The sequence below is a fragment of the Ranitomeya imitator genome, chromosome 4, assembly GCF_032444005.1.
Source record: "Ranitomeya imitator isolate aRanImi1 chromosome 4, aRanImi1.pri, whole genome shotgun sequence".
In the NCBI taxonomy this organism is placed as follows: domain Eukaryota; kingdom Metazoa; phylum Chordata; class Amphibia; order Anura; family Dendrobatidae; genus Ranitomeya; species Ranitomeya imitator.
In genome coordinates this window covers 504,054,612-504,079,178 of record NC_091285.1, presented here as the reverse complement: position 1 = coordinate 504,079,178, position 24,567 = coordinate 504,054,612, and the positions used below count along the sequence as shown (strand labels likewise).

The 24,567-nt window shown below is 45.3% G+C and overlaps 1 protein-coding gene across 5 annotated transcripts in view; it reads right to left on the bottom strand.

The window, feature by feature from the left end:
* SLC24A5 (solute carrier family 24 member 5) overlaps positions 1 to 24,567 on the bottom strand; it is a 164,227-nt gene that overhangs the window by 23,288 nt on the left and 116,372 nt on the right. For 3 of the 5 annotated variants that reach the window (XM_069766017.1, XM_069766020.1, XM_069766018.1), the window contains 2 exons: positions 23,683 to 23,889; positions 1,440 to 1,541 (listed from right to left, as the gene is read on the bottom strand). In XM_069766017.1, the coding sequence (XP_069622118.1) occupies positions 1,440 to 1,541; positions 23,683 to 23,889 (309 nt within the window). Of the gene's footprint in view, positions 1 to 1,389; positions 1,542 to 23,682; positions 23,890 to 24,567 lie in introns of all 5 variants that reach the window. The other 2 variants (XM_069766021.1, XM_069766019.1) reach the window with 2 other exon arrangements.

Sequence of the window (24,567 nt, the reverse complement as noted above, 5' to 3'; positions counted from 1 at the left end):
GCATTATCCAGCATTAGGAGGAACCCAGGGGCAACTGCACTAGTATATGGTCTCACAAGGGGTCTGAGGATCTCATCTCGGTACCTAATGGCAGTCAGGCTACCTCTGGCGAGTACATGGAGTGCTGTGTGGCCCTCCAAAGAAATGCCACCCCACACCATTACTGATCCACTGCCAAAACTGTCATGCTGAAGGATGTTGCAAGCAGCAGGTCGCTCTCCATGGTGTCTCCAAACTCTCACATCTGTCACATGTGCTCAGTGTGAACCTGCTTTCATCTGTGAAGAGCACAGGACGCCAGTGGCGAATTTGCCAATCCTGGTGTTCTGTGGCAAATGCCAAGCGTCCTGCACGGTGTTGGGCTGTGAGCACAACCCCCATCTGTGGATGTCGGGCACTCAGACCATCCTCATGGAGTCGGTTTCTAACCGTTTGTGCAGACGCACACACATTTATGGCCTGCTGGAGGTCATTTTGCAGGGCTCTGGCAGTGCTCCTCCTGTTCCTCCTTGCACAAAGGCTGAGGTAGCGGTCCTGCTGCTGGGTTGTTGCCCTCCTACGGCCCCCCTCCACGTCTCCTGGTGTCTTGGCCTGTCTCCTGGTGTCCTCTGGACACTATGCTGACAGACACAGCAAACCTTCTTGCCACAGCTCGCAATGATGTGCCATCCTGGATAAGCTGCACTACCTGAGCCACTTGTGTGGGTTGTAGAGTCCGTCTCATGCTACCACGAGTGTGAAAGTACAACCAACATTCAAAAGTGAACAAAACATCAGCCAGAAAGCATTGTTCCTGAGATGTGGTCTGTGGTCCCCACCTACAGAACCACTCCTTTATTGAGGGTGTCTTGATAATTGCCAATAATTTCCATCTGTTGTGTATTCCATTTGCACAACAGCATGTGAAATTGTTTGTCAAATGGTGTTGCTTCCTAAGTGGACATTTTGATTTCACAGAAGTTTGATTTAGCTGGAGTTATATTCTGTTGTTTAAGTGTTCCCTTTATTTTTTTAAGCAGTGTAATATTTGCACAGGGGCCTTTTTGCTGTCTGTGTCTGAACCCTGGTTCAGACCCAAATGAGAAACTTGCTTAAACCCTGAGGAAGCATACCTCCACTTAGCATCTGACTTTAAGAGTGGAGAACAGTACAGCTGCAAGTTCATTTTTCAATTAACAGGAGATGTGCACATTACTCTCTAACCACCATATGGTTGCTTTGGTAAATGTCCCTTCCAGCATGCAGGGGCATCTCACCATGCACAATGTCAGATTGGGAGGTATATCAGAAGTAGAAATACACTTTAAACACCAACATATAATTAAGACAGCAATCATACGTCTAAAAGCATGCAGTTTTGTCGCGTAATGATTCATTTAATTATCTTACCATGTATGGCTACTTTAAGTAGATGCAAAGAGTAGGACACTCATACTTGCCTTCTCTTGCCACAAGCACACTTGCGACAGTGTCTGGTATACTTGTTCCGGCAGCTAGTAGAGTAAGGCCCATAACGGTGTCTGGAATGCTCAGTGTCTCACCTGCAGGTATTAATGATATGAAACAATAGTATATGTATGATAAAATGTGGTATTATGTTGTCAAAATTGTATAATTTTCTTCCTTTGTTCTATCTAAAATCCTAAAAATACAGCACAAGTGACTGTCACCCAAAATGTCTACGTTTTGTAAAACGGATCTGGAAAATTGTGGATAATTGATGGTATAGGGGAAAATTACTAAATGCCGTTAATATTAGATTGGTGATTCTACACTACCCAGCTCTTTAGCTGTTTTGCACTAGTTCGTATGTCACAGACTTTACTCTTAGTGACAGATGTGTGTCATATTACAGCTTAGTCTAATTCACTTGAATGTAGCCTCCATTAGAAAACTGTAATGAGTTTTCAATGGTTGAAAATATCCTTTCGAAGTATTTGACAAATAACCTTAAAGAGGTTTCACACTACAGTAATATTGATGAACTTGAGACCAATTCTAAGGAAAGGTCCTCAATAGTGTTGAGCGATACCTTCCGATATCTGGAAATATCGGATTGGATCGGACCGACACCCAAAAAATATCGGATATCACCAATTCCGATACCAGAAACCAATGCAAGTCAATGGGACACAAATATAGGAATGAAAATAAACCCTTTCTTTCCTTGTAGGTTAATTCTACATAAAGGAAAACAACTAAGAATAATGCGGAATGTATTGGGGGATGTGGAGGAGACATTAAAGGCATAGAGGTTTAGCCCAATCAAATGGATTAGCAGGAATTATTATTTTTTTTTTTTTAAGACGTTCGGAGTTACAAAGATATTGACTGTGTTAACCTTTTTTATATTTTGTCAGATATTTATGTTTCACTACTTCCATGCTTCTCACCTTCTTTTTTACTTATCCCACACTTTCTCCATCATTCTCAGCAGCAGCATCTTTTTCATCAACTTCTTCACCTTATTCATCATCATCATCTTCACCTTCTTCCTATTATTCTTTTTTTTTACATTCTTCATATTATTCTTATTCAACTATTATTCTTCTTCATATTCTACTTCATCTTCTTCATATTCTTCGTCTTCATCATATTCTTATTTGTGACAGGCCTTCCTGTAGTTGTTATCTATAAAAGTTTGAATATTACACCTTCCGTTCTGCCTGTCACAAAAGATTTACAACAGGATTTGTCCGCTTTCAGTTTGGCCTGCAGCAGCAGGTATTTTCCAGGGGCACCACGAGGAGGAACGGACTCACCCCCATACACTGCTTAGTCTTCTTCTGCTTATAATTTAGATAATATCTTTTGCTCTGTTTTTTAGTCTTATGCTTAATGTTCTTCTGCTTTTTGTTCTGCAGCTCCTTGTTCATCTGCTTCTTGGTCTTCTGTCTTTTGTTCTTCTGTATCTTGGTGGTTGTCTTCTTGTTCTTTGTCCTCTTGGTCATCTTCTTCAGGGTCATCTTCTCGGTCTTCTTTGGGGTGGTCTTCAGGGTCGTCGTCTTCAGTGTCGTCGTCTTCGGGGTCGTCGTCTTCGTCGGGGTGGTCTTCAGGGTCGTCATCTTTAGGGTCATCGTCAGGGAGATCCAGAGTGATTACCAAAAATCATTTCAAAAAGCTTTAACTTGGAAATGTAGCAGAAGGTACAAGAAGGCTGAGGAACTGCTGAGAACCAGCTGACTGTACTGGAACCCAGATGGGTAGCATAAGGTACAAGAGTTAATGGAACTGCCAAGGACCAGCTGATGGTACTGGAACCCGGTTACTAAGCAGGAGGTACCTGTGCCAGAAAGCACTACCAAGGACCAGCAGACGTTGGTGGAACTCGGAACCGAGAAGGAGGCACCTAATCCAAAGTCACTGCCTGGAACCAGCTAATGTTACTGGAACCCAGGGGGACATATTCAAGATTGACTTCTAAAGAACCAGCTAATGGTACTGGAACTCAGATAGGCAGCAGAAGGTACACATGAAAAAAAAGTTGTGAACACCAAAATAAACACTAGGCCAAAAGGTATAACAACTTTATTACAAACATTTCTAAAAACATATATCAAACATATAAAAAACAGAGGAGCAGAAAAGTGCAGAAACAACCAGCAGTTATGGCTGAGAGATGGCAAAAAATATATCTATACAAGATGTATACAAAGCTTTCCTCAGCGAAATGCGCGTCGGGTGTCGTGGGTCCCTGGCTGGTGGTTTATACCTGGTAATTATGGTCCTTCCTGTGTATATACTGTGAATGTTATGAATGTGGGGCGGCATTCCGCGACACTGCTGATGATGATTTTGCACCTTAGATTACAATATATTTATACCTTGTGACTCTGAATATTTATGATCAGTATTAAACCTCAGTAGAATATATCTTTACATTATTTACATTTATGGTGCGCTATCATTAAACGGCCGCTGCGTTGTGTGTATTGTCGGCTACACTTACAATACTTACCCATAGGTACATATCCATATTATGTGGTTTTTTGGAAGGTTATCTTGTATACATATATTTTTTGCCATCTCTCAGCCATACCTGCTGGTTGTTCCTGCACTTTTCTGCTCCTCTATTTTTTATATGTTTGATATATGTTTTTAATTGTACAAAAACTGGTGCACAGCCTCAAAACAAGTGGTGCTCAGGTAGGTTCCAACACCATGACCATATACAACAAAACCTGGCACTCAGCTTTTATGTCTGAAGAAATATTTATTTTATCAGCAACGAAACGTTTCGGTCCTAAACACTCTGGACCTTCATCAGTCACTGAAAGCGTAAATAATGTACAGAATAACGTAAAACATAAGAGTACAAAAAAATAAATAAAGTATATACAGTAGAGGACATCAAATTAATGGCAATATGGTAAATGACGTTTCAACAACAGTATGGAACCGCCCTCTAGTGGCACAATACTACTCAGATTGAACAGTGGTTAATAAGGTGAAAGAAATGGTAACGTACCGTTTGTCCGTACGGACAAGATGCGGGTGACACGTTCCATGGTAGGGAATCACTGGTAATCAATATTTCTTCCAGGTCCCTGGGCATTGCAGAACTCAATGTGTTACAAAAGGGCCTCTCCTTCTGCCCCTCATATAGATGCCAGACTTTCCAGTTAGAGATGGATTTACAGCGTTTCTTTCGCCTCCTAAGACTAAAAGCATACTTTTCCACTGCACCACCTCCTCCTCCTGACATAGGGGCTACTAACAACCCACTATCTGTTACTCAACTAGGGCTAAGGAGTAAAAGCCATTTCCGTCCACCACAAGGCTCACATGCCGTAGAGACTTTCATTGGCCTTATACATAATTCCTTTGTGGGATGACATAGAGAAAGGGAGACTTTTCTTCCCTTCCAATCTACCCCCTGTCGAAAGACAAGCCCTTAGGTCCCTCAGAGAGGATGACAATCTTACAATTAAGCCAGCAGACAAAGGGGGCGCTCTGGTGGTAATGGATAGATCCATGTACCTATCAGAGGTTATGCGACAGCTGCAGGATGAATCAATATATACCAGACTCAGTAGAAATCCCACTAGTGACATTCAGTCTAAGATAGGGACGATATTGCAGAAATATTCCACACTAGGGATCCTTGATCTCAAAACCGTGGATTTCCTGACTAAAAGGAATCCGGTCATACCGGTTTTCTATATTTTGCCTAAAGTCCACAAAAGTATGCAGAACCCTCCTGGCAGACCGATAGTGGCATCGACAGAATCCATATTGTCCCCTCTCTCAATTTTTCTAGAAAAAGTTCTCACGCCCCTCATTCAGAACACCCCATCATTCCTCTTGGATACTGGAGCGTTTTTGAATAAGATTCATACCATAGGCACAGTACCATCACAAATGATTCTGGTCACGATGGACGTGAAAGATTTGTATACTTCAATCCCCCACGTAGAGGGTATCAATTCGGTTCACCATTTACTGATATCTGCTGGTTTAGACTCGGAGCAGATAAATCTTTGTGTGGACCTTTTGACATTGATTCTGTTTAACAACCACTTCCTCTTTCAGGACCAATTTTTCCTACAGGTACGTGGGACCACCATGGGTTCCAACGTTGCGCCCCCTTACGCTAACGCCTACATGGCACATTTTGAGGAGTCTGTCATCTATAGACATCATCTGTTCATTTCACATGTCCTTTACTGGACACGGTATATATATGACATTTTCTGCCTATGGGGGGGCACGTTGGAATCCCTGGAAACATTCTTCACGTTTTTGAATGAGGCATGGTTTTTTGGATACTACGGTGCTGAAGGACCATGAGGGTCACTTAACTACTGACTTACATATAAAACCGACTGACCGGAATAGTATTCTGCACTATGATAGCTTCCATCCTCCAGCAGTTAAACGCTGCATTCCAAAATCACAATTTCAACGTGTACGCCGCATTGTCTCAGATCAAGGCACCTGTGAGCAACGTCTACAGGACATGACTAATAAATTCCAACTACGGGGGTACCCGACCCGCATCCTAGAAGAACAAAAAAAAACCCCTCCTCGGGTACGGGATAACAATCAGGGTAAAAGGGTCCCCTTCGTACATGTCTACCACCCGGTTAACTCTTCTCCACAAACATATTAGAAGACATTGGCCATTACTTTCAACGGCATACCCTACAGTACCCGAATTCAAACTCTTTTTGCCGTGTTACAAAAGACCAAATAATCTTAGGGACACACTGGTTAAAGCAGACTTTGGGGTTACACGGACAATGCAATCCAGATTCCTATCACATCCTAGAATGGGGACGTTCCCGTGTCTACACTGTGCACAGTGTGGGAATGTGCAAAAAGGCCAGACTTTTCAACACCCCCACACAGGTAAAAGCTTCGAAATTCGAAACTATTATACATGCCTATCGTCTTTCGTGATCTATCTTATTAAATGCCCATGTGGCCTTCTGTACGTGGGAGAGACGACCCAATCAGTGCGAGACAGGATATCGAAGCATAAATCCACGATCCGTTGTAACAATCTCCTTCTACCAGTTCCCTATCACTTTTCAACTCACGGCCATACCATTTCACAATTGAAATATCAAGTAATTGACTCTGTTCCACCACAAAGACGGGGGGGTGACCGTATTGCGCTTCTCAAAAAGCGAGAAGCATTCTGGATTCACACGTTGGATACCCTCTCACCTAAAGGGTTAAATAGGGATTATGATCTGCTGGCATTTATCTAAAACAATGTTATCAGTCATTACTATGTGAATTTACTTCAATGTTGCTAATTTTTCTCTTTGTCTGCTTATTCTAGAATCGTCTGTATTGAACCTAGGACTGGGAACCCTCCTATGTGGCACTCACTATAGCATGATGACTCACCCTCTACTCACCAGCACCATTTCAGTATTAGAGAATGTAATGTTATTTCTCCTCCAGGCACGTTTCCTCCACGCTCTGAGTACCATTTTATTTGTGATTGACATGTTCTCTTTGCCATATGCGATCCATTTATAACATTTCATTACATGTCCCCTCATAAACGATACGGCATTGTTTAGTTTACGTACTGATGTTCTGCCCCTGCTATTTTTATCAGGGGTATTCTGTCACTTTTATAATTGGTACATGTAGTCATTTCTCACAGGGCACATACTAGAATGCCATGGACTATTTTCTCATATTACATGCACATGTAACCCCCCTGGTAGGTACATTTGTGGTGAGGCAGCTTCATCGCAGACATATCTCCGTTACTATGTCACGCCTTACAGCGTGACACGCATTGGAGGCTTCCTGGAGCGCACCACCATATTGGTGGTGACATACCAGGTCTCGGGACGGTCTGCGCCGGACACGCCCACTTCCGCCCTGTAGCGTGGCACGCACTAGAGGTTCCCTGGAACGCACCACCATATTGGTGGTGACGTACTGGGTCTCTGAATAGTACGCGCCGGACACACCCACTTCCGGCCGGCGGCGTATAACACGCCGAGACCGGACTACCGCTATGGCGCCCTCCTTATTCAGCTCTTGGACTAGCGGTGGACTCCGCGTCAGCTTAGTTATCCCTGCACGGTAAGATATACATATGCATGGCAGTTGATTCCGTAGGGGATTAGCAATGGATACACTCTCTTATCCCCTTCTCTATGCATTTTAATAGGATGCTGCCCTTGCAGCCATACGGATTATTTCCTCATAGCTTTACTGGTATGTGCCACTTCATGTACACTACCACTCTGTCTTGTACACCGCCTTACCATCTATTATAGATACCTCTTATCGCCTGCCCATAGGAGCACGTCACTCATAGTTATACCAAATAGCACGGTACGTTACCATTTCTTTCACCTTATTAACCACTGTTCAATCTGAGTAGTATTGTTTCACTAGAGGGCGGTTCCATACTGTTGTTGAAACGTCATTTACCATATTGCCATTAATTTGATGTCCTCTACTGTATATACTTTATTTATTTTTTTGTACTCTTATGTTTTACGTTATTCTGTACATTATTTACGCTTTCAGTGACTGATGACGGTCCAGAGTGTTTAGGACCGAAACGTTTCGTTGCTGATAAAATAAATATTTCTTCAGACATAAAAGCTGAGTGCCAGGTTTTGTTGTATATGATATATGTTTTTAGACATGTTTGTAATAAAGTTGGTATACCTTTATACCTTTTGGCCTAGTGTTTATTTTTGGTGTTCATGATAGTTTTCGCTTGGCATAATTTAGATTGGTTGCGAGATTATAGGTGTTAATGAAAAAAAAGTTGCAAGGCTGCGAGCCGGCCGGAGTTACCGAAACCCACAGTCCTACAGGGGGTGCTTGTCCTATTGGCACTACGGAACCAGCCTTCATTGCCAGATCCCGCAGCCCACATAGGAAGCACCTAAACTGCAGGCACCATAGAGTCGGCTAACCCGACCACAACACAACAGGACAACATATTGGAGGCAAAAGTGACGTTGACACTACCCGGAAACAGCTGGCATGCTGGAGCCAGGCTGGGCAGGAAGGAGTACTCGTGCCAAAGACACTGCCGGGAAACAGCTGGCGATGCTGGAGCCCAGGGTAAATACTAGAAACAGAGTGGAGGCAGAGGCCTAATTGGAGCAAGTTTAAAATCAGTAGTAGTGTGAATGTGGACAGAGCAGGAGAAATTGCCGGACACATAGCAGGGAATCAGCTGACGTTACTGAACCCCAATAACACGGCAGCAAGTGTTGACTGTGCAGAAGGCACTTCTGAGCAGCAACTGGCGGTGTTGGAGCCCAGGGATTACAATTCAGGTGGTAGAAACATGAACATAACAGGAGACCTGGATACTGTTGCCAACCAATTATTTAATCTGGAAGAGGAGTGGCAAATTCCTGCGAGGTCCAGGCCTTGTTCATTTTCAGAAAAGTAAGCCGGTCAATGTTATCGGAGGATAGTCACATGCGACGGTCTGTTAGTACACCACCTGCGGCACTAAAGACGCATTCCGATAATACACTAGCAGCAGAGCAAGCCAGCTCCTCCAATGCATACTGGCTAGGCTCTGGCCATCTATCCAGCTTAGAGACCCAAAACTTGAAGAGGGAAGAGCCGTCTGGGAGTACACAGAGGGCAAGACATATCGTCTGTCACCATCTGACGGAAATGTTGCCTCCTGCTGACTGGAGCCATCTGATGGTGTAGACATTTGTGGCGGGCACAAAACTTTGCCACATTTGGGCCATACTGGTCTTGCCTTGTGCTGAGGCGCTGCTTCTGCTCCCTCTTTGTGCATTGCTTCCTCCACTGACTCGACGCACTGAGCTGCTTTGTAAAGCACTAGCAGCACTGCTCTCGGGTGGAATGGAAAACATGATGGAATGCATTAGTGTGTCTTGGTACTCCCACATTTTACGCTCCCGGTTCAACGATGTTATGAGGCTTTGTAAGTTGTCCTGGTAGCGAGGATCTAGGAGGGTGGACACCCAATAATCAGCCGTGTTGAGAATGTGAGCGATGAGGCGGTCGTTTCTCAGGCACTGCAGTATGAAATTAACCATGTGCTGCAGACTGCCTAAGAAATGCTGTCCCCTGCTTGAGGCGTGATCTCTGCCTGCTCTGCATCACCCCACCCTCGCTCTCTACATACTGACTACTAGAGCAATGTGTACCTCCCTCCTCTGGACAGATGTCTTCCTCCTCCATTGATTCCTCCACATCCTCCTCACAAAGTGTCCCCTGCCTAGGCCTTTGTGAGGAACCACGCTGCGCAGACTGTCCAGAAGCAGATGGCATTTGTGACTCCTCATCCTCCACCTCTTCCAAAACTTCCTCCCTTAGTGCTTGCAGTGTTTTTTCAGGCAGGCAGATAAGGGGGATAGTCATGCTGACTAGTGCATCATCTGCACTCGCCATCCGCATGGAATCATCGAAGGCATGCAAAACGTGGCAGATGTCCTTCATAGAGGCCCACTCGGTGGTGAAGTGTGAACGGTGTGCAGTGCGACTTGTTTGCGCCTGATGCAGCTGGTACTTCTTACTGCTGCCTGCTGCTCACACAACCTCTCCAACATATGTAACGTTGAATTCCAGCCGGTGGGTAGGTCACATGATGCGATGTTCCGGAAGGCGGAATCGGCGTTGCAGAGCTGCAATGCGCGATCTTGCCATGCTGGAAAGCCACAAGTGAGCGCACTCTATGCGGACCTTGTGCAGCAGTGCATCAAGATCCGGATAGCCCCTCAAAAAAACTCTGCACGACCAAAGTTGAGCACATGTGCCAGACATGGAATGTGAGTGAGGTTGCCTAGGCCCAGAGCTGCCACCAGATTTCGGCCATTGTCACACTACCATGCCTGGCTGGAGATGCGCTGGCACAAACCACACGTCGCTCTGCTGCTTGATGGCATTCCAGAGCTCCTGCGCTGTGTGGCTTCGATTCCTCAAAGAAATTAATTTCAATACGGCCTGTTGACGTTTGGCCACTGCTGTGCTCATATCAGTCGTAACAGGTAAGCGTTCACGGGTCCATGTGGAGGTAGAACGTGACGGCTCCTGCAGCGCTGATTCAGAGGAACTGGAGTATGAGGAGTCAATATGTATAGACTGGATTCCTGCAATCCTTGGAGTTGGCAGAACACATACAGCGCCACTCTCAAGATCTGTACCCGGCTCCACAACATTTACCCAATGGGCAGTGAGGGAAAGGTATCGTCCCTGTCCATGCTTACTGGTCCACGCATTGGTGGTCAGGTGGACCTTGCTGACGGCGTTTAGTAGCGCATGTTTAATTTTTCCCTCCACATGCTTTTACAGGGCAGGGACGGCTTGCCTGCTGAAATAAAAGCGGCTGGGCACGCTGTATTGTGGGACTGCCAATGCCATGAAGTTACGGAAGGTGTCAGTCTCCACCAGCCTGAATGATAGCATTTCAAGGGACAGTAGTTTTGCAATGCCAGCATTCAGAGCCTGTGCTCAGGGGTGGTTTGCCGAGTATGGGCGCCTTTTCTCCCATGCCTGTGCTACCGATGGCTGTAGACTGGCCTGGGAGTGTGAGGATGACAGGGAACATAGTGCTGCGGGTGGAATGACACTGTGTCTCTGTACAACAGTGCCAGAGGTTCTCCATGGCGATCCTGTGAGGAAGCCGAACCAGCTGTGGGTGATCTGGAGGAAGAGGCTACAACACGAGCTGAAGAGGTGGTAGGTGGCGCAGTAGGTTGGCCTAGGTCTTCAGTGTGTCTTTGTAACTCCACTACGTGCTTGGTCCGCACATGTTTCCACATATTTGTGGTATTGAGGTTGCTGACACTTTTCCCTCTTTTCACTTTCTGATTACACAGCTTGCATTTGACAGAGCAAATGTTATCTGCAACTGTGTCAATAAAGGACCAGGCACTGCAAGTCTTGGGAGCGCCCGTTTTGGAAGATGCATGCTCCTAATGGGTGCTGAAGTGGAGGCTACAGGCAGCCGAGTCTGCCCCCTACCTCTCCCTCTTTTTTTGGCCGTTCAGGGAATCTCTTCCTCTGAGCTGCTCCCAACACCTTCCTGTACCTCACGCCATGATGGGTCAAGGACCTCATCATCTACACTACCCTCTTCAAACAACTGCTTCTCCTGAGTAGTCTCGGCAGCACAGTACGCACCAGAAACTGGCACCTGGGTCTCCTCATCTGATGCGTACTGAGAAGTTGTAACCGGAGGCACTGTCCCACCCGCCTCTTCTGATTCAGAGAGACAAAGCTGTTGGGCATCACTGCATACAGCCTCTTCTTCTGATTCTCTAATGCTGCTTGGCTGTCCCCCTGTTTCCAAGCCAAGAGATTCAGAGAACAGAAGGTCGAAACCCGATATTTCAGTATCGGAATGCTCAACACTAGCCATCAATATCGTTGCATTGGTAGACCCCTTTAACCTGTGTGTTCTCAGTTTACTCCCAATAAAGGGGATTTTACAGAGCCCATGACAGCACCACCTGAGAGAGGGTATCCGCCCACCAGGACAGGAAACCTACTGAATAAAAAGGCGGTATCTCTCCTCTGCATCAGTTTGGTTTCAGAGCACGAGAGGCCCTCCAGACAGTAACATAACAGTCAGCAAATACATTTTTCTTAATACCCTTAAGGCTATGTGCACACGTTCAGGATTTCTTGCAGAAAATTCCTGAGGAAAACCTGAAATTTTCTGCAAGAAATCTGCAAGCGTTTTTTGCGCGTTTTTGATGCGTTTTTGGTGCGTTTTTTTCCAGACATTTCCAATGCATTTTATAGTGGGAAATCCACAAAAAAAACCCACAAAATTAATAAACATGCTGCGTTTTTTTACCGCGATGCGTTTTTTTCGCGGAAAAAAACGCATCATGTGCACAAAACATGCAGAATTCATTCAAAATGATGGGATGCATATTGTATGCTTTTTTTTTGCGGTTTTATAGCGTTTTTATTGTGAAAAAAACTCAAAAAATCAGCAACGTGTGCACACAGCCTAAAAGTGCACACCATAAGTGACAGAGTGGGAAGGAATATAAGGGTGCTGTCATGTGCTCTGTAAAATCCTGTTACCGGTAAGTAACTAACATTTTTTTACCTTCTCCCATAACAGCACCACCTGAGAGATTTAAATAGATCAAAAGCACCCTAGGGAGGGATCACCACTTGCAATATCTTCCTTGCAAAGGACAGGTCTGGGGAGGACAGTTTGAGGCAATACTGTCTATAGAAGGTGGAAGGGGAAGACCATGTGGCTGCCTTACATATCTTGTCAATCGACACCGCTATTTCAGCCCAGGAGGTCGCCATGGCCCTGGTGGAATAGGCTTTCAGGTTTCCAAGAACTGGCCTATTACTAGAGGTGTAAGCTAAGCTAATGGAGTCCCTTAAGGTACCGTCACACTAAGCGACGCTGCAGCGATACCGACAACGATCCAGATCGCTGCAGCGTCGCTGTTTGGTCACTGGAGAGCTGTCACACAGACCGCTCTCCAGCGACCAACGATGCCGGTAACCAGGGTAAACATCGGGTAACTAAGCGCAGGGACGCGCTTAGTAACCCGATGTTTACCCTGGTTACCATCCTAAAAGTAAAAAAAAACAACCACTACGTACTTACCTACCGCTGTCTGTCCTCCAGCGCTGTGCTCTGCTCTCCTCCTGTACTGGCTGTGAGCACAGCGGCCGGAAAGCAGAGCGGTGACGTCACCGCTCTGCTTTCCGGCTGACCGACGCTCACAGCCAGAGCAGAGCACAGCGCTGGAGGACAGACAGCGGTAGGTAAGTATGTAGTGGTTGTTTTTTTTTACTTTTAGGATGGTAACCAGGGTAAACATCGGGTTACTAAGCGCGGCCCTGCGCTTAGTTACCCGATGTTTACCCTGGTTACCAGTGAAGACATCGCTGAATCGGTGTCACACACGCCGATTCAGCGATGTCTGCGGGGAGTCCAGCGACGAAATAAAGTTCTGGACTTTCTTCCCCGACCAGCGACAGCACAGCAGGGGCCTGATCGCTGCTGCCTGTCACACTGGACGATATCGCTAGCGAGGACGCTGCAACGTCACGGATCGCAAGCGATATCGTCTAGTGTGACGGTACCTTTATCCATCTAGCTACGTTCCCCCGTGTAACACCACACTCTTTGCTGATTCCCTGGAATGACACAAATAAGCCCTCATCCTTCCTTTATTTAGTTGTCTAAGTACTGCTTCAAGGCGCTCCCGACGTCTAGTGTGTAAAGTCTGTGTTCTTCTGCAGTTTTTGGTTTTCTTCAGAAGGAGGAAAGAACTACCCCCTGACTCCTATCAAACTTTAAGGCCACTTTGGGGAGATATGCTGGACCTGGCCTCAAACCCACTCTCTCATCTAATACCTGCATAAAAGGATGATAGATAGGGCCTGTAAATAACTAACCCTGCGGGCCGAGGTCAGGGCTACTAGAATCACTGTTTTATAGTGTATTTATAGTGTTCGTATCTTATCTGACACTTAATGAAGGGGCTCAAAGGGTGATTTTGCCCTACAGACATAGAATTTGACAGTAAGTTTGGCTGTGTCTCATTGGGTGTATGGGAAAATACCAACATAATGTGGTTTTGCACAGATGCGCCATATAGCGGCACACTGAATACTGTGTAATTCATACCTGAGCCCTTACTGCCTACTTTTGGGTCAAAAACAACATTGTCTCCAGGGATCTCTAATTCTTTGTAAATCTAACCAATCATGATATTTTCCTTTTTTTTCCAAGATTGATTGTCTTCTCTGTAAACATCACAAACCAGGTCCTTATTTTACTTTCTTTGAGTCTGCACATATCTTGAAGCCATGTTATTCTGTGTTTGTCAATAAACATCATGGGTCAGGATGAACCATTATTATAACTGCCAAGGCATTTGTTGTGGATTCCTTTAGGTACCGTCACACTCAGCAACTTTGCAACGAGAACGACAACAATCTGTGACGTTGCAGCGTCCTGGATAGCGATCTCGTTGTGTTTGACACGCAGCAGCGATCTGGATCCCGCTGTTATATCGCTGGTCGGAGCTAGAAGTCCAGAACTTTATTTGGTCACTAGATCGGCGTGTATCGTCATGTTTGACATCAAAAGCAACGACGCCAGCAACGTTTTTACATGGAGCGAGAACGATAAGTGAGTCGCCGTTACGTCACTGGATCGCTCCTGCATCGTTCTGGAGTTGCTGTGTTTGACGTCTCTACAGCGACCTAAACAGCGACGCTCCAGCGATCTAGTTTAGGTCGGATCGTTGTCTATATCGCTGCAGCGTCGCTGAATGTGACGGTATCTTAAGGTTTCCAAAACTAGATATAAGTCCCAAGGAGGCATTTTTGGAGCTGGTATGGGCCTAGACCTCTGGCATGCTTTAATGAACCTAACCACCCATTTATCCGCCACCAGGTTATAGTTGTATAGGGCCGCTAAGGTGGATACCTGCACCATAAGGGTGCTGATGGCTATGCCCATCTCCATACTCCTCTGAAGGAACTTTAAAATAGCTCTGGTTGGGATCGTACCCCCAACAGACTGCCTTGAAAAAGTCAAAAATTTAGCCCATATCCTCCTGTACAGTCATGGCCAAAAGTATTGATACCCCTGCAATTCTGTCAGATAATACTCATTTTCTTCCTGAAAATGATTGCAAACACAAATTATTTGGTATTATTATCTTCATTTAATTTGTCTTAAATGAAAAAACACAAAAAGAATTGTCCTAAAGCCAAATTGGATATAATTCCACACCAAATATAAAAAAGGGGGTGGACAAAAGTATTGGCACTGTTCGAAAAATCATGTGATGCTTCACTGATTTGTGTAATTAACAGCACCTGTAACTAACCTGTGGCACCTAACAGGTACCACATTGAGCATGGAGAAAAGAAAGAAAACCAAAGAACTGTCTGAAGACTTGAGAAACCAAATTGTGAGGAAGCATGAGCAATCTCAAGGCTTCAAGTCCATCTCCAAAGACCTGAATGTTCCTGTGTATACCGTGCGCGGTGTCATCAAGAAATTTAATGCCCATGGCACTGTGGCTAACCTCCCTAGATGTGGACGGAAAAGAAAAATTGACAAGAGATTTCAACACAAGATTGTGCGGATGTTGGATAAAGAACCTCAACTACCATCCAAACAAGTTCAAGCTGCCCTGTAGTCCGAGGGTACAACAATCAACCCGTACTATCCGTCGGCGTCTGAATTAAAAGGGACTGTATGGTAGGAGACCCAGGAAGACCCCACTTCTTAGGCTGCCGTCACACTAACAGTATTTGGTCAGTATTTTACATCAGTATTTGTAAGCCAAAACCAGGAGTGGAACAAATAGAGGAAAAGTATAATAGAAACATATGCACCACTTCTGCATTTATCACCCACTCCTGGGTTTGGCTTACAAATACTGATGTAAAATACTGACCAAATACTGCTAGTGTGACAGCAGCCTTACCCTGAGACATAAAAAAGCCAGGCTCGAGTTTGCCAAAACTTACCTAAAAAACCCTAAAACGTTTTGGAAGAATGTTCTCTGGTCAGATGAGACAAAAGTAGAGCTTTTTGGGCAGAGGCATCAACATAGAGTTTACAGGAGAGAAAAAAGAGGCATTCAAAGAAAAGAACACGGTCACTACAATCAAACATGGCGGAGGTTCCCTGATGTTTTGGAGTTGCTTTGCTGCCTCTGGCACTGGACTGCTTGACCGTGTGCATGGCATTATGAAGTCTGAAGACTACCAACAAATTTTGCAGCATAATGTAGGGCCCAGTGTGAGAAAGCTGTGTTTCCCTCAGAGGTCATGGGTCTTCCAACAGGACAATGACCCAAAACACACTTCAAAAAGCACTAGAAAATGGTTTGAGAGAAAGCACTGGAGACTTCTAAGGTGGCCAGCAATGAGTCCAGACCTGAATCCCATAGAACACCTGTGGAGAGATCTAAAAATGGCAGTTTGGAGAAGGCACCCTTCAAATATCAGGGACCTGGAGCAGTTTGCCAAAGAAGAATGGTCTAAAATTCCAGCAGAGAATTGTAAGAATCTCATTGATGGTTACCGGAAGCGGTTGGTCGCAGTTATTTTGGCTAAAGGTTGTGCAACCAAGTATTAGGCTGAGGGTGCCAATACTTTTGTCTGGCCCATTTTTGGAGTTTTGTGTGAAATGATCAATGTTTTGCTTTTTGCTTCATTCTCTTTTGTGTTTTTTCATTTAAGACAAATTAAATGAAGATAATAATACCAAATAATTTGTGTTTGCAATCATTTTCAGGAAGAAAATGAGTATTATCTGACAGAATTGCAGGGGTGTCAATAACCATGACTGCATATCCAAGTTGTTATAGGCTTCCTACTGTGCATCAGGGTAGCGACCAAGGCCAGAGAGAACCTTTTCTGTGATAGCAGTGCTCTCTCAAAATCCAGGCTGTCAAATGTAGACCTGAGTTCTGAGGATATGACAACGGGCCCTGCCTGAGGGGATCCGGAACGTTTGGGAGAATCCAGGGATCCGCCAAGGACATCCTCCTTATCCATGAGAACCATGGTCTCTTGGGCAAAAAATGGAGCAATGAGGATGACATCTGCTCCTTTCTCCCGAATCTTCCTCAGAACTGCCAGGATCAACATTAACGGGGGAAATGCATAAGCCAGTTGGAAACCCCAAGAAATCTGTAGTACATCCACTGCGTATGGTTTTTCTCTTCGGTTTAGAGAGAAGATCTTTGTCTTTCTATTCTTCCTGTTGGCAAATAAGTCTATCTCTGTCTGCCCCCAAAGATCCATAATCTGCTGGAAAATTGATTGATCCAGCTCCCATTCGCCCTGTCTTAAGGTTGTCCGGCTGAGGAAATCTGCTTCCTCATTTTCCTTCCCCTTTATGTGTAGGGACAATATTTGTAGCCGATGTTCCACCATAAACTGGAGAATTTCCCGAGCTAGCTGCATTAGGGGCCGGGACCTTGTGCCACCCCGGTGATCGATATAGGCCACTGATGTTCGATTGTCTGACATTATTCCAACATGGGGAAGGAACTATTACTGCGTTTCTTATTGCCAGCAGCTCCTTGTAGTTTGAGGAACCAACAGCTTGTGCCTCTGACCAAATTCCCTGGACTATATGGTCCCGGAGATGCACAACCCATCCTTCTGCGCTTGCATCTGTCGCAATCATATCCGATATTTAGAGGGACCTTGGAGCACCCTGCGATAGATTTCCTGGATCCCGCCACCAGGCCATGGAGTCTACTGCTTCCTGGCAGAGCATAATCTTTCCCTCTAGGCATCCAGCAAGCTTCCTTTTCCCCTCTAGGCCATCCTGCTGTAAGGCCCTGGAATGACACTGGGCCCACTGTACTGCTGGAACGCATGATGTCATTGATCCTAGAAGGACTATAAACATAAGGATAAATGACCTCGGGGATATCAAAACACTGATGAGGGGAAAATACCCCGAAACAGCTGTCTGTGGATGGATACCATGTTTTGGCATAGGTGGTTTTCCTTTATGGATGCTGCCCTACCCGTGGTTGTTCCTTCCCGGTTAAAGACCTGGCTATTTATTGCTTGCGTTGAGAACCACGTGATGGTGTCTCCGCAGCTTTTCTACATGCATTTGCATATTTCCTATAAAGGATGGGGGCAGTGTTCTGGATCACTGCATTGAGAAACACGTGATGGTGTCTCCGCGGTGTTGGATGTTTTGATCTCCCCGAGGTCATTCATCTTTATGTTTATAGTCCTTTTACTAGGCACTACTCCTAATAGCCAGTTTCCTACTCCACACTGATGAGGGGCAAATACCCCGAAACAGCTGTCTGTGGATGGATACCATGTTTTGGCATAGGTGGTTTTCCTTTATGGATGCTGCCCTTCCCGTGGTTGTTCCTTCCCGGTGAAAGACCTGGCTATTCATTGCTTGCGTTGAGAAACACGTGATGGTGTCTCCGCGGCTTTTCTACATGCAATTGATCCTAGAAGGGACATGGCTTTCCTCAGAGACATGATCGGGTTGGTCAATACTGCTGACACTAGGGTCTTTGTTTTCCTCTGGTAGGAGACAGACCTGCTTCTCAGTCTAAAATAAGCCCCAAGAAGGATTGAACCTTCAGGGGCTGCAGCCTCAACTTTTCAATATTTATCATCCAACTGAGCTTGGACTTAGTGGCTCGGATGTGATTTAGTTGAGAACTGCATTCGTGTTCTGTTCTGCCGATCACTAAAAAATCATCCAGATATGGCACTACTAACACGTTCTTTTCCTTTAACCCCTTCATGACCATGGGATTTTCCGTGTTTTTCGCTGCCCTCCTTCCCAGAGCCATAACTTTTTTATTTTTCCATCAATATGGCCATGTGAGGGCTTATTTCTTGCGAAACATGTTGTACTTTTGAACGACATCATTGGTTTTACCATGTCGTGTACTAGAAAACGGGACAAAAATTCCAAGTGTGGTGAAATTGCAAAATAAAGTGCAATCCCACACTTGTTTTTTGTTTGGCTTTTTTACTAGGTTCACTAAATGCTAAAACTGACCTGTCATTATGATTCTCCAGGTCATTATGAGTTCATAGACACCAAACATGTCTAGGTTCTCTTTTATCTAAGTGGTGAAAAAAAAATTCCAAGCTTTGCTAAAAAAAAGCGCCATTTTTAAGAAAAAGAACACACTGTTTGAAACGCGTAGCCTGCTGCTACTCACTCTCTTGTTCACCATGTTTTTGGACTTTGCATTTTACTCTCAATAAATTGGACTATTTTTGGAAGCTGGATTTTTTCTTGTTCTGTTCTCTCAGGACCAATGCTTTCTGGCTGATGTTTTGGTCACTTTTGAATGTTGGTGGTAGCATGGGACAGACTCTACAACCCACAGAAGTGGCTCAGTGCAGCTCATCCAGGAAGGCACATCAATGCGAGCTGTAGCAAGAAGGTTTGCTGTGTCTGTCAGCGTAGTGTCCAGAGGCTGGAGGCGCTACCAGGAGACAGGCCAGCACACCAGGAGATGTGGAGGGGGCCGTAGGAGGGCAACAACCCAGCAGCACGACCGCTACCTCAGCCTTTGTGCAAAGAGGAACAGGAGCACTGCCAGAGCCCTGCAAAACGACCTTCAGCAGGCCACAAATGTGCATGTGTCTGCACAAACGGTTAGAAACAGACTCCATGAGGATGGTCTGAGTGCCCGACATCCACAGATGGGGGTTGTGCTCACAGCCCAACATCGTGCAGGATTGGCATTTGCCGCAGAACACCAGGATTGGCAAATTCGCCACTGGCGCCCTGTGCTCTTTAGAGATGGAAGCAGGTTCACACTGAGCACATGTGACAGATGTGAGAGTCTGGAGACACCATGGAGAGCGATCTGCTGCCTGCAACTTCCTTAGCATGACCGGTTTGTAGTGGGTCATTAATGGTGTGGGTGGCATTTCTTTCGAGGGCCGCACAGCCCTCTATGTGATCCCCAGAGGTAGCCTGACTGCTATTAAGTACCGAGATGAGATCCTCAGACCCCTTGTGAGACCATATACTGGTGCAGTTGGCCCTGGGGTCCTCCTAATGCAGGGCAATGCCAGACCTTATGTGGCTGCAGTGTGTCAGCAGTTCCTGCAAGATGAAGGCATTGAAGCTATGGACTGGCCCAGTCCCTTCTCCAGACCTGAATCCAATTGAATTCCAACAGACTGTCCAGGAGTTGCACCACAGACTGTTCAGGAGTTGGTGGATGATTTAGTCCAGGTCTGGAAGGAGATCCCTCAGGAGACCATCGGCCACCTCATCAGAAGCATGCCCAGGCGTTGTAGGGAGATCATACAGGCATGTTGAGACCACACTCTACTGAGCATCATTTCCTTGTCTTGAGGCATTTTCACTGAAGTTGGATCAGCCTGTAACTTCATTTTCCACTTTTTTTGAGCATCATTCCAACTCCAGACCTCCGTGGGATATTAGTTATGATTTACGTTGATAATTTTTAGGTTTTATTGTTCCCAACACATTCTACTATGTAATGAATAAAGATTTACAACTGGAATATTTCATTCAGTGATATCTAGGATGTGGGAAAAGATATTTCCCTTCACACGGGATAGAGCATAGTCTAGTTTTGGACTGAGCATCTCCCAGACAGCTTTTGAGCCATAGGGCTATACGGGCAGTATTAGAGAGGTTTGCTGATCTTGCCGCTAACTTAACAGAGTTGGCCGAAGCATCAGCCAAAAAGGAAGCTACTCCCTGCAACAGCGGAAGATCCGCTAGGATCCTCTCTCTTGGTGTGTTGTCTCTCAGATGGTCACCAAGCTGCTGTAGCCACACCATCTTTGATCTTGCCGTGCAGGTTGCTGCTATCGCCAGCTTTAATGAGCCTGCCAATGACTTCCAGGCTTGTTTTCGGAACACCTCTGCCTTCTTGTCCAAGGGATCCCCGAGAGTCCCTATGTCTTCAAAGGGCAACGTAGATCTTTTAACTGACTTAGCAACAGCAAAGTCTATCTTCGGGGTCTGCTATATGTCCGCCTCTTCCTCATCAAAAGGATATATCCTTTTTGAAGAAGATGGTAGTGGACCTTTCCTATCCGGCCTTTTCCACTCTCTATTAATGAGCATTTTTATTTTTTCATTAACAGTAAAGAAACGCCTCTTCCTCTGATTCAAACCACCAAACATAATTTCCTTAATTGTTTTGGTAGTCTTGGGATGAGAAATGCCCATAATGGACCTTGTTGCCCTAACCAGCCTGTCAGTATCCTCAGCTGGGAAACCGGGCATACACCCCCGTGTCCTCATCAGAGGAGGATGACTCCGTCAGGTCAGAATCCCCCCCCTTGAACTGTACTCATCCTTCAGACTGACGACAGTTGTTATGGATTCCCCTCTTCTCTTTGCACCCCTGCACAGGGCACACTCCCTATTGTTCTGCGTTGAACTAGGTTTCAGGGGCTTTCACTACCGATGCTGCTGGCGGCGCTAAAAAGGCTCCTGTGTTGACTGCAGCAAAGAAGATGGTGGTAGTGGCGGTGGCGGCTGCTGCTGCGGTGGCGTTGAGCAAAGCCGCTGCTGTAGCTCATCCATGATTCGGATGCTGCAGGAAATGCCAATATCTTCCTGGGCACTTCCCTTTAAATATCGGGTGGCCCGCTCACCTCGTCTCCTCTAAGGTTTCAAATCCGATGCGCTGTGTGCAGGGATCCCCTTAGCCTTGCACAGACCCGGATGGCCACTGAAGTCCCCGGCGGGCTACGTCACCAGGACGCACCGGAACCCTCCTGTGTCCCGTGCGTACGCAGACCAGGTCGGCCTCGCTTTCTGGCGCACAAGGCTCCAGGCCACGCCGGCTTCCTCCAGCGTCCTCGGTTGTGCGCAGACCCGGAAGCGTGTCCCGGCGCTCCTGCAACCCCCAGCGTGCGCAGACCCAGGACCTGTGTCGGCTAGGAGACATTTGCTCAAGAGGTCTCAGCCTGCATGGTGCTGCACCAACCTCCAGGACAGCGTTACCTCGTCTGCGGATGGCATCCTACATTCCCGGACACCTTCCCGGGTAAGTGTACCACTTCATTCTGCAGGTTCCCAGGAGGACAAGAAACCTAACTGATGCGGAGGAGAGGTACCACCTTTTTATTCAGTAGGTTTCTTGTCCTGGTGTGCGGATACCCTCTCCCAGGTGGTGCTGTCATGGGAGAAGGGAAAAACATGCTTATAGTCTGAGCCATAAATCATCCTCCCTCTTGGCTGGCATTAACAGGCATCTGTTCCCCTACAAACATTAAAAACAGAATACAATTTCTTGTCTGTCTTTTCCAGTCGCCAGGGTGAAAAATTACTTCCAAATAGCATACGTGTCATGATCAGGAACTGCTGCGGCTTTGATGCTGTGTATTTATGCAGCGTCAAACCCACAGCGGCCAGATGTTATAGCATAGTGGATGGGATTTCTAGAAATACCATGTCCACTATGTAACTATGTGCGCCCGCGGATCCATCAGCAGACACGGACATGCGGGGTGTCTTTCAAGACCGCAGCATGTCAATTTCTCTTGCGAAGATGCTAGTCTCCGCAACAGAAATGAAATCAATAGAATGTCTTGAATGAGGTAAATCTGCATGGTTCAGCGAACACATACAGATTTATTTGCGTTCAATAGAATGCAGCGCTTTGGACATAGCAAATATACACTGCGTCCAAAGCGCTGCTACTTCAGGATCGTGGGAACATAGCCTAAGGCTTCCTTTTCAGTATCTGATCTGAGAGAAGAATAATCTCCTTCTATCCATAGGGAGTCTTCCATACAAACCTCAAGTCATGTGACAACCGATATATATTTTTTTTAAATCATAATCTTTTTTTTTTTTTAAATAAAGACATGTGACAGTAATCCTTGGGCTAAGAATGAAAGAAAAGTGTCTCGTACGGAATTTCATCTATGCGCCTCTTGGCAAATCATCAGTTTAATTGTGTTATTTGTCCACATAAAAGGCCAAAGGGAACATGAATAGACGTAAGCAACAGGCAGTGAAAGAATAAAACACAAGTTTTCATTCAGATTTCTAGGTTTCAATCTTTCCCTGAACCATTGATATGCCACATGCGTCTTTCCAAGAAACTCAAACAGAATGCAGTATCCGGTGATATATGTCTGCTATGATCATAGTCTTAAATAAGAATCACTATTTACTCTGACAGAAAATAATATGTTCTGCTGCTTCTCAATCTTGTATTCTAACAGGGAGATAGAGGTCATTTTTGTCACCTGTCCATGCCACAGGCATGCTGAATTTCGACAGGCACCTTAGTCATTCTGTAAGCTCAGGTGAAATAAAGGTGTCCCTCGTAATCATGTCAAAAGCCGTAACCGAGAGATTTACAGACTGAAGTTGGCCGTGCTGCTGAATATGTCAACCAAAAAGTCACAGTGAAGACCCTAACTAAGGGTAATCTTACAGTCAAAGGCTAAGTAATGTGCATCATATCGAACTGCTATTTTCAAGCCAAATATTTATTTACATCAATGAGGGTAGAAAAAAAAAAAAAAAAAAAAGAGGTGGACATTCGGCCTGATGGCTGGCACCAAAAAAGGGAAATGGAGAAAGCCTTGCCTACCATACCCAGGCATGAGATGCTGGTATCTGGTGCTTTCCTCATTTGGATCAGGATTCTGATTTAGCATTTATTACCAATTGCCTCGTAAAGATAAACCACAAATACATTAGCGCTCATGTTACAATTCACCTACCTACTATTGTCACCATCCAAACCAAAATGTAGGTTACTCCGGAGATCCAAACTGCTGACATAATAAAGGTCAAAATGAACCATTTCTTCCACGACTTTCTTCTGCAGTCAGGTATCGTCAAGAAGAGAAGTGTAATAATGGGCAGTGAAAGGACCCAGAGAATTCTTTTGATGTCATTCTCCGGCATTGTGAAAACACTTGGAGAGTCTGATATGATCATAAAAGAAACATGGTAAGAACAAAAAGACTCAGAACACAAATAATACAATTATAGATGGTAATATCCATAGTATAGGGCCTGATGGGAACATGTGTGACACAGGGATTGAGTTTCTCTTTTAATTACTATGTTATACACAGCACTATATGTAACAGAGAATACATTTAGCAAAGGTACTACCGTAATTTAAAGGTGATATGCAGCAGATATTGTACATGTATACTAGAAGATCATTTGCCTCCTACCTGCTGGGCATCAGATGGAGGCTTTTTTGCTCTCTGGTATGAAAACAAGTGTCTTCTGTATGTAGTACTATATAGTGGGTACGTAAAGTATTCAGACCCTTTTTGGAAAATTCAAAAAAGTTCATTTTTTTTCTCATTAATGTACACTCTGCACCCTCATCTTGACTGAAAACCCTCCAGAAATGTAATAATTTTTGCAAATGTATTAAAAAAGAAAAACTGAAATATCACATGGTCATAAGTATTCAAACCCTTTGCTCAGTATTAAGTAGAAGCACCCTTTTGAGCTAGCACAGCCACGAGTCTTCCTGGGAATGATGCAACAAGTTTTTCACACCTGGATTTGGGGATCCCTTGCAGATCCTCTCCAGTTCTGTCAGGTTGGATGGTGGACGTTGGTGGACAGCCATTTTTCAGGTC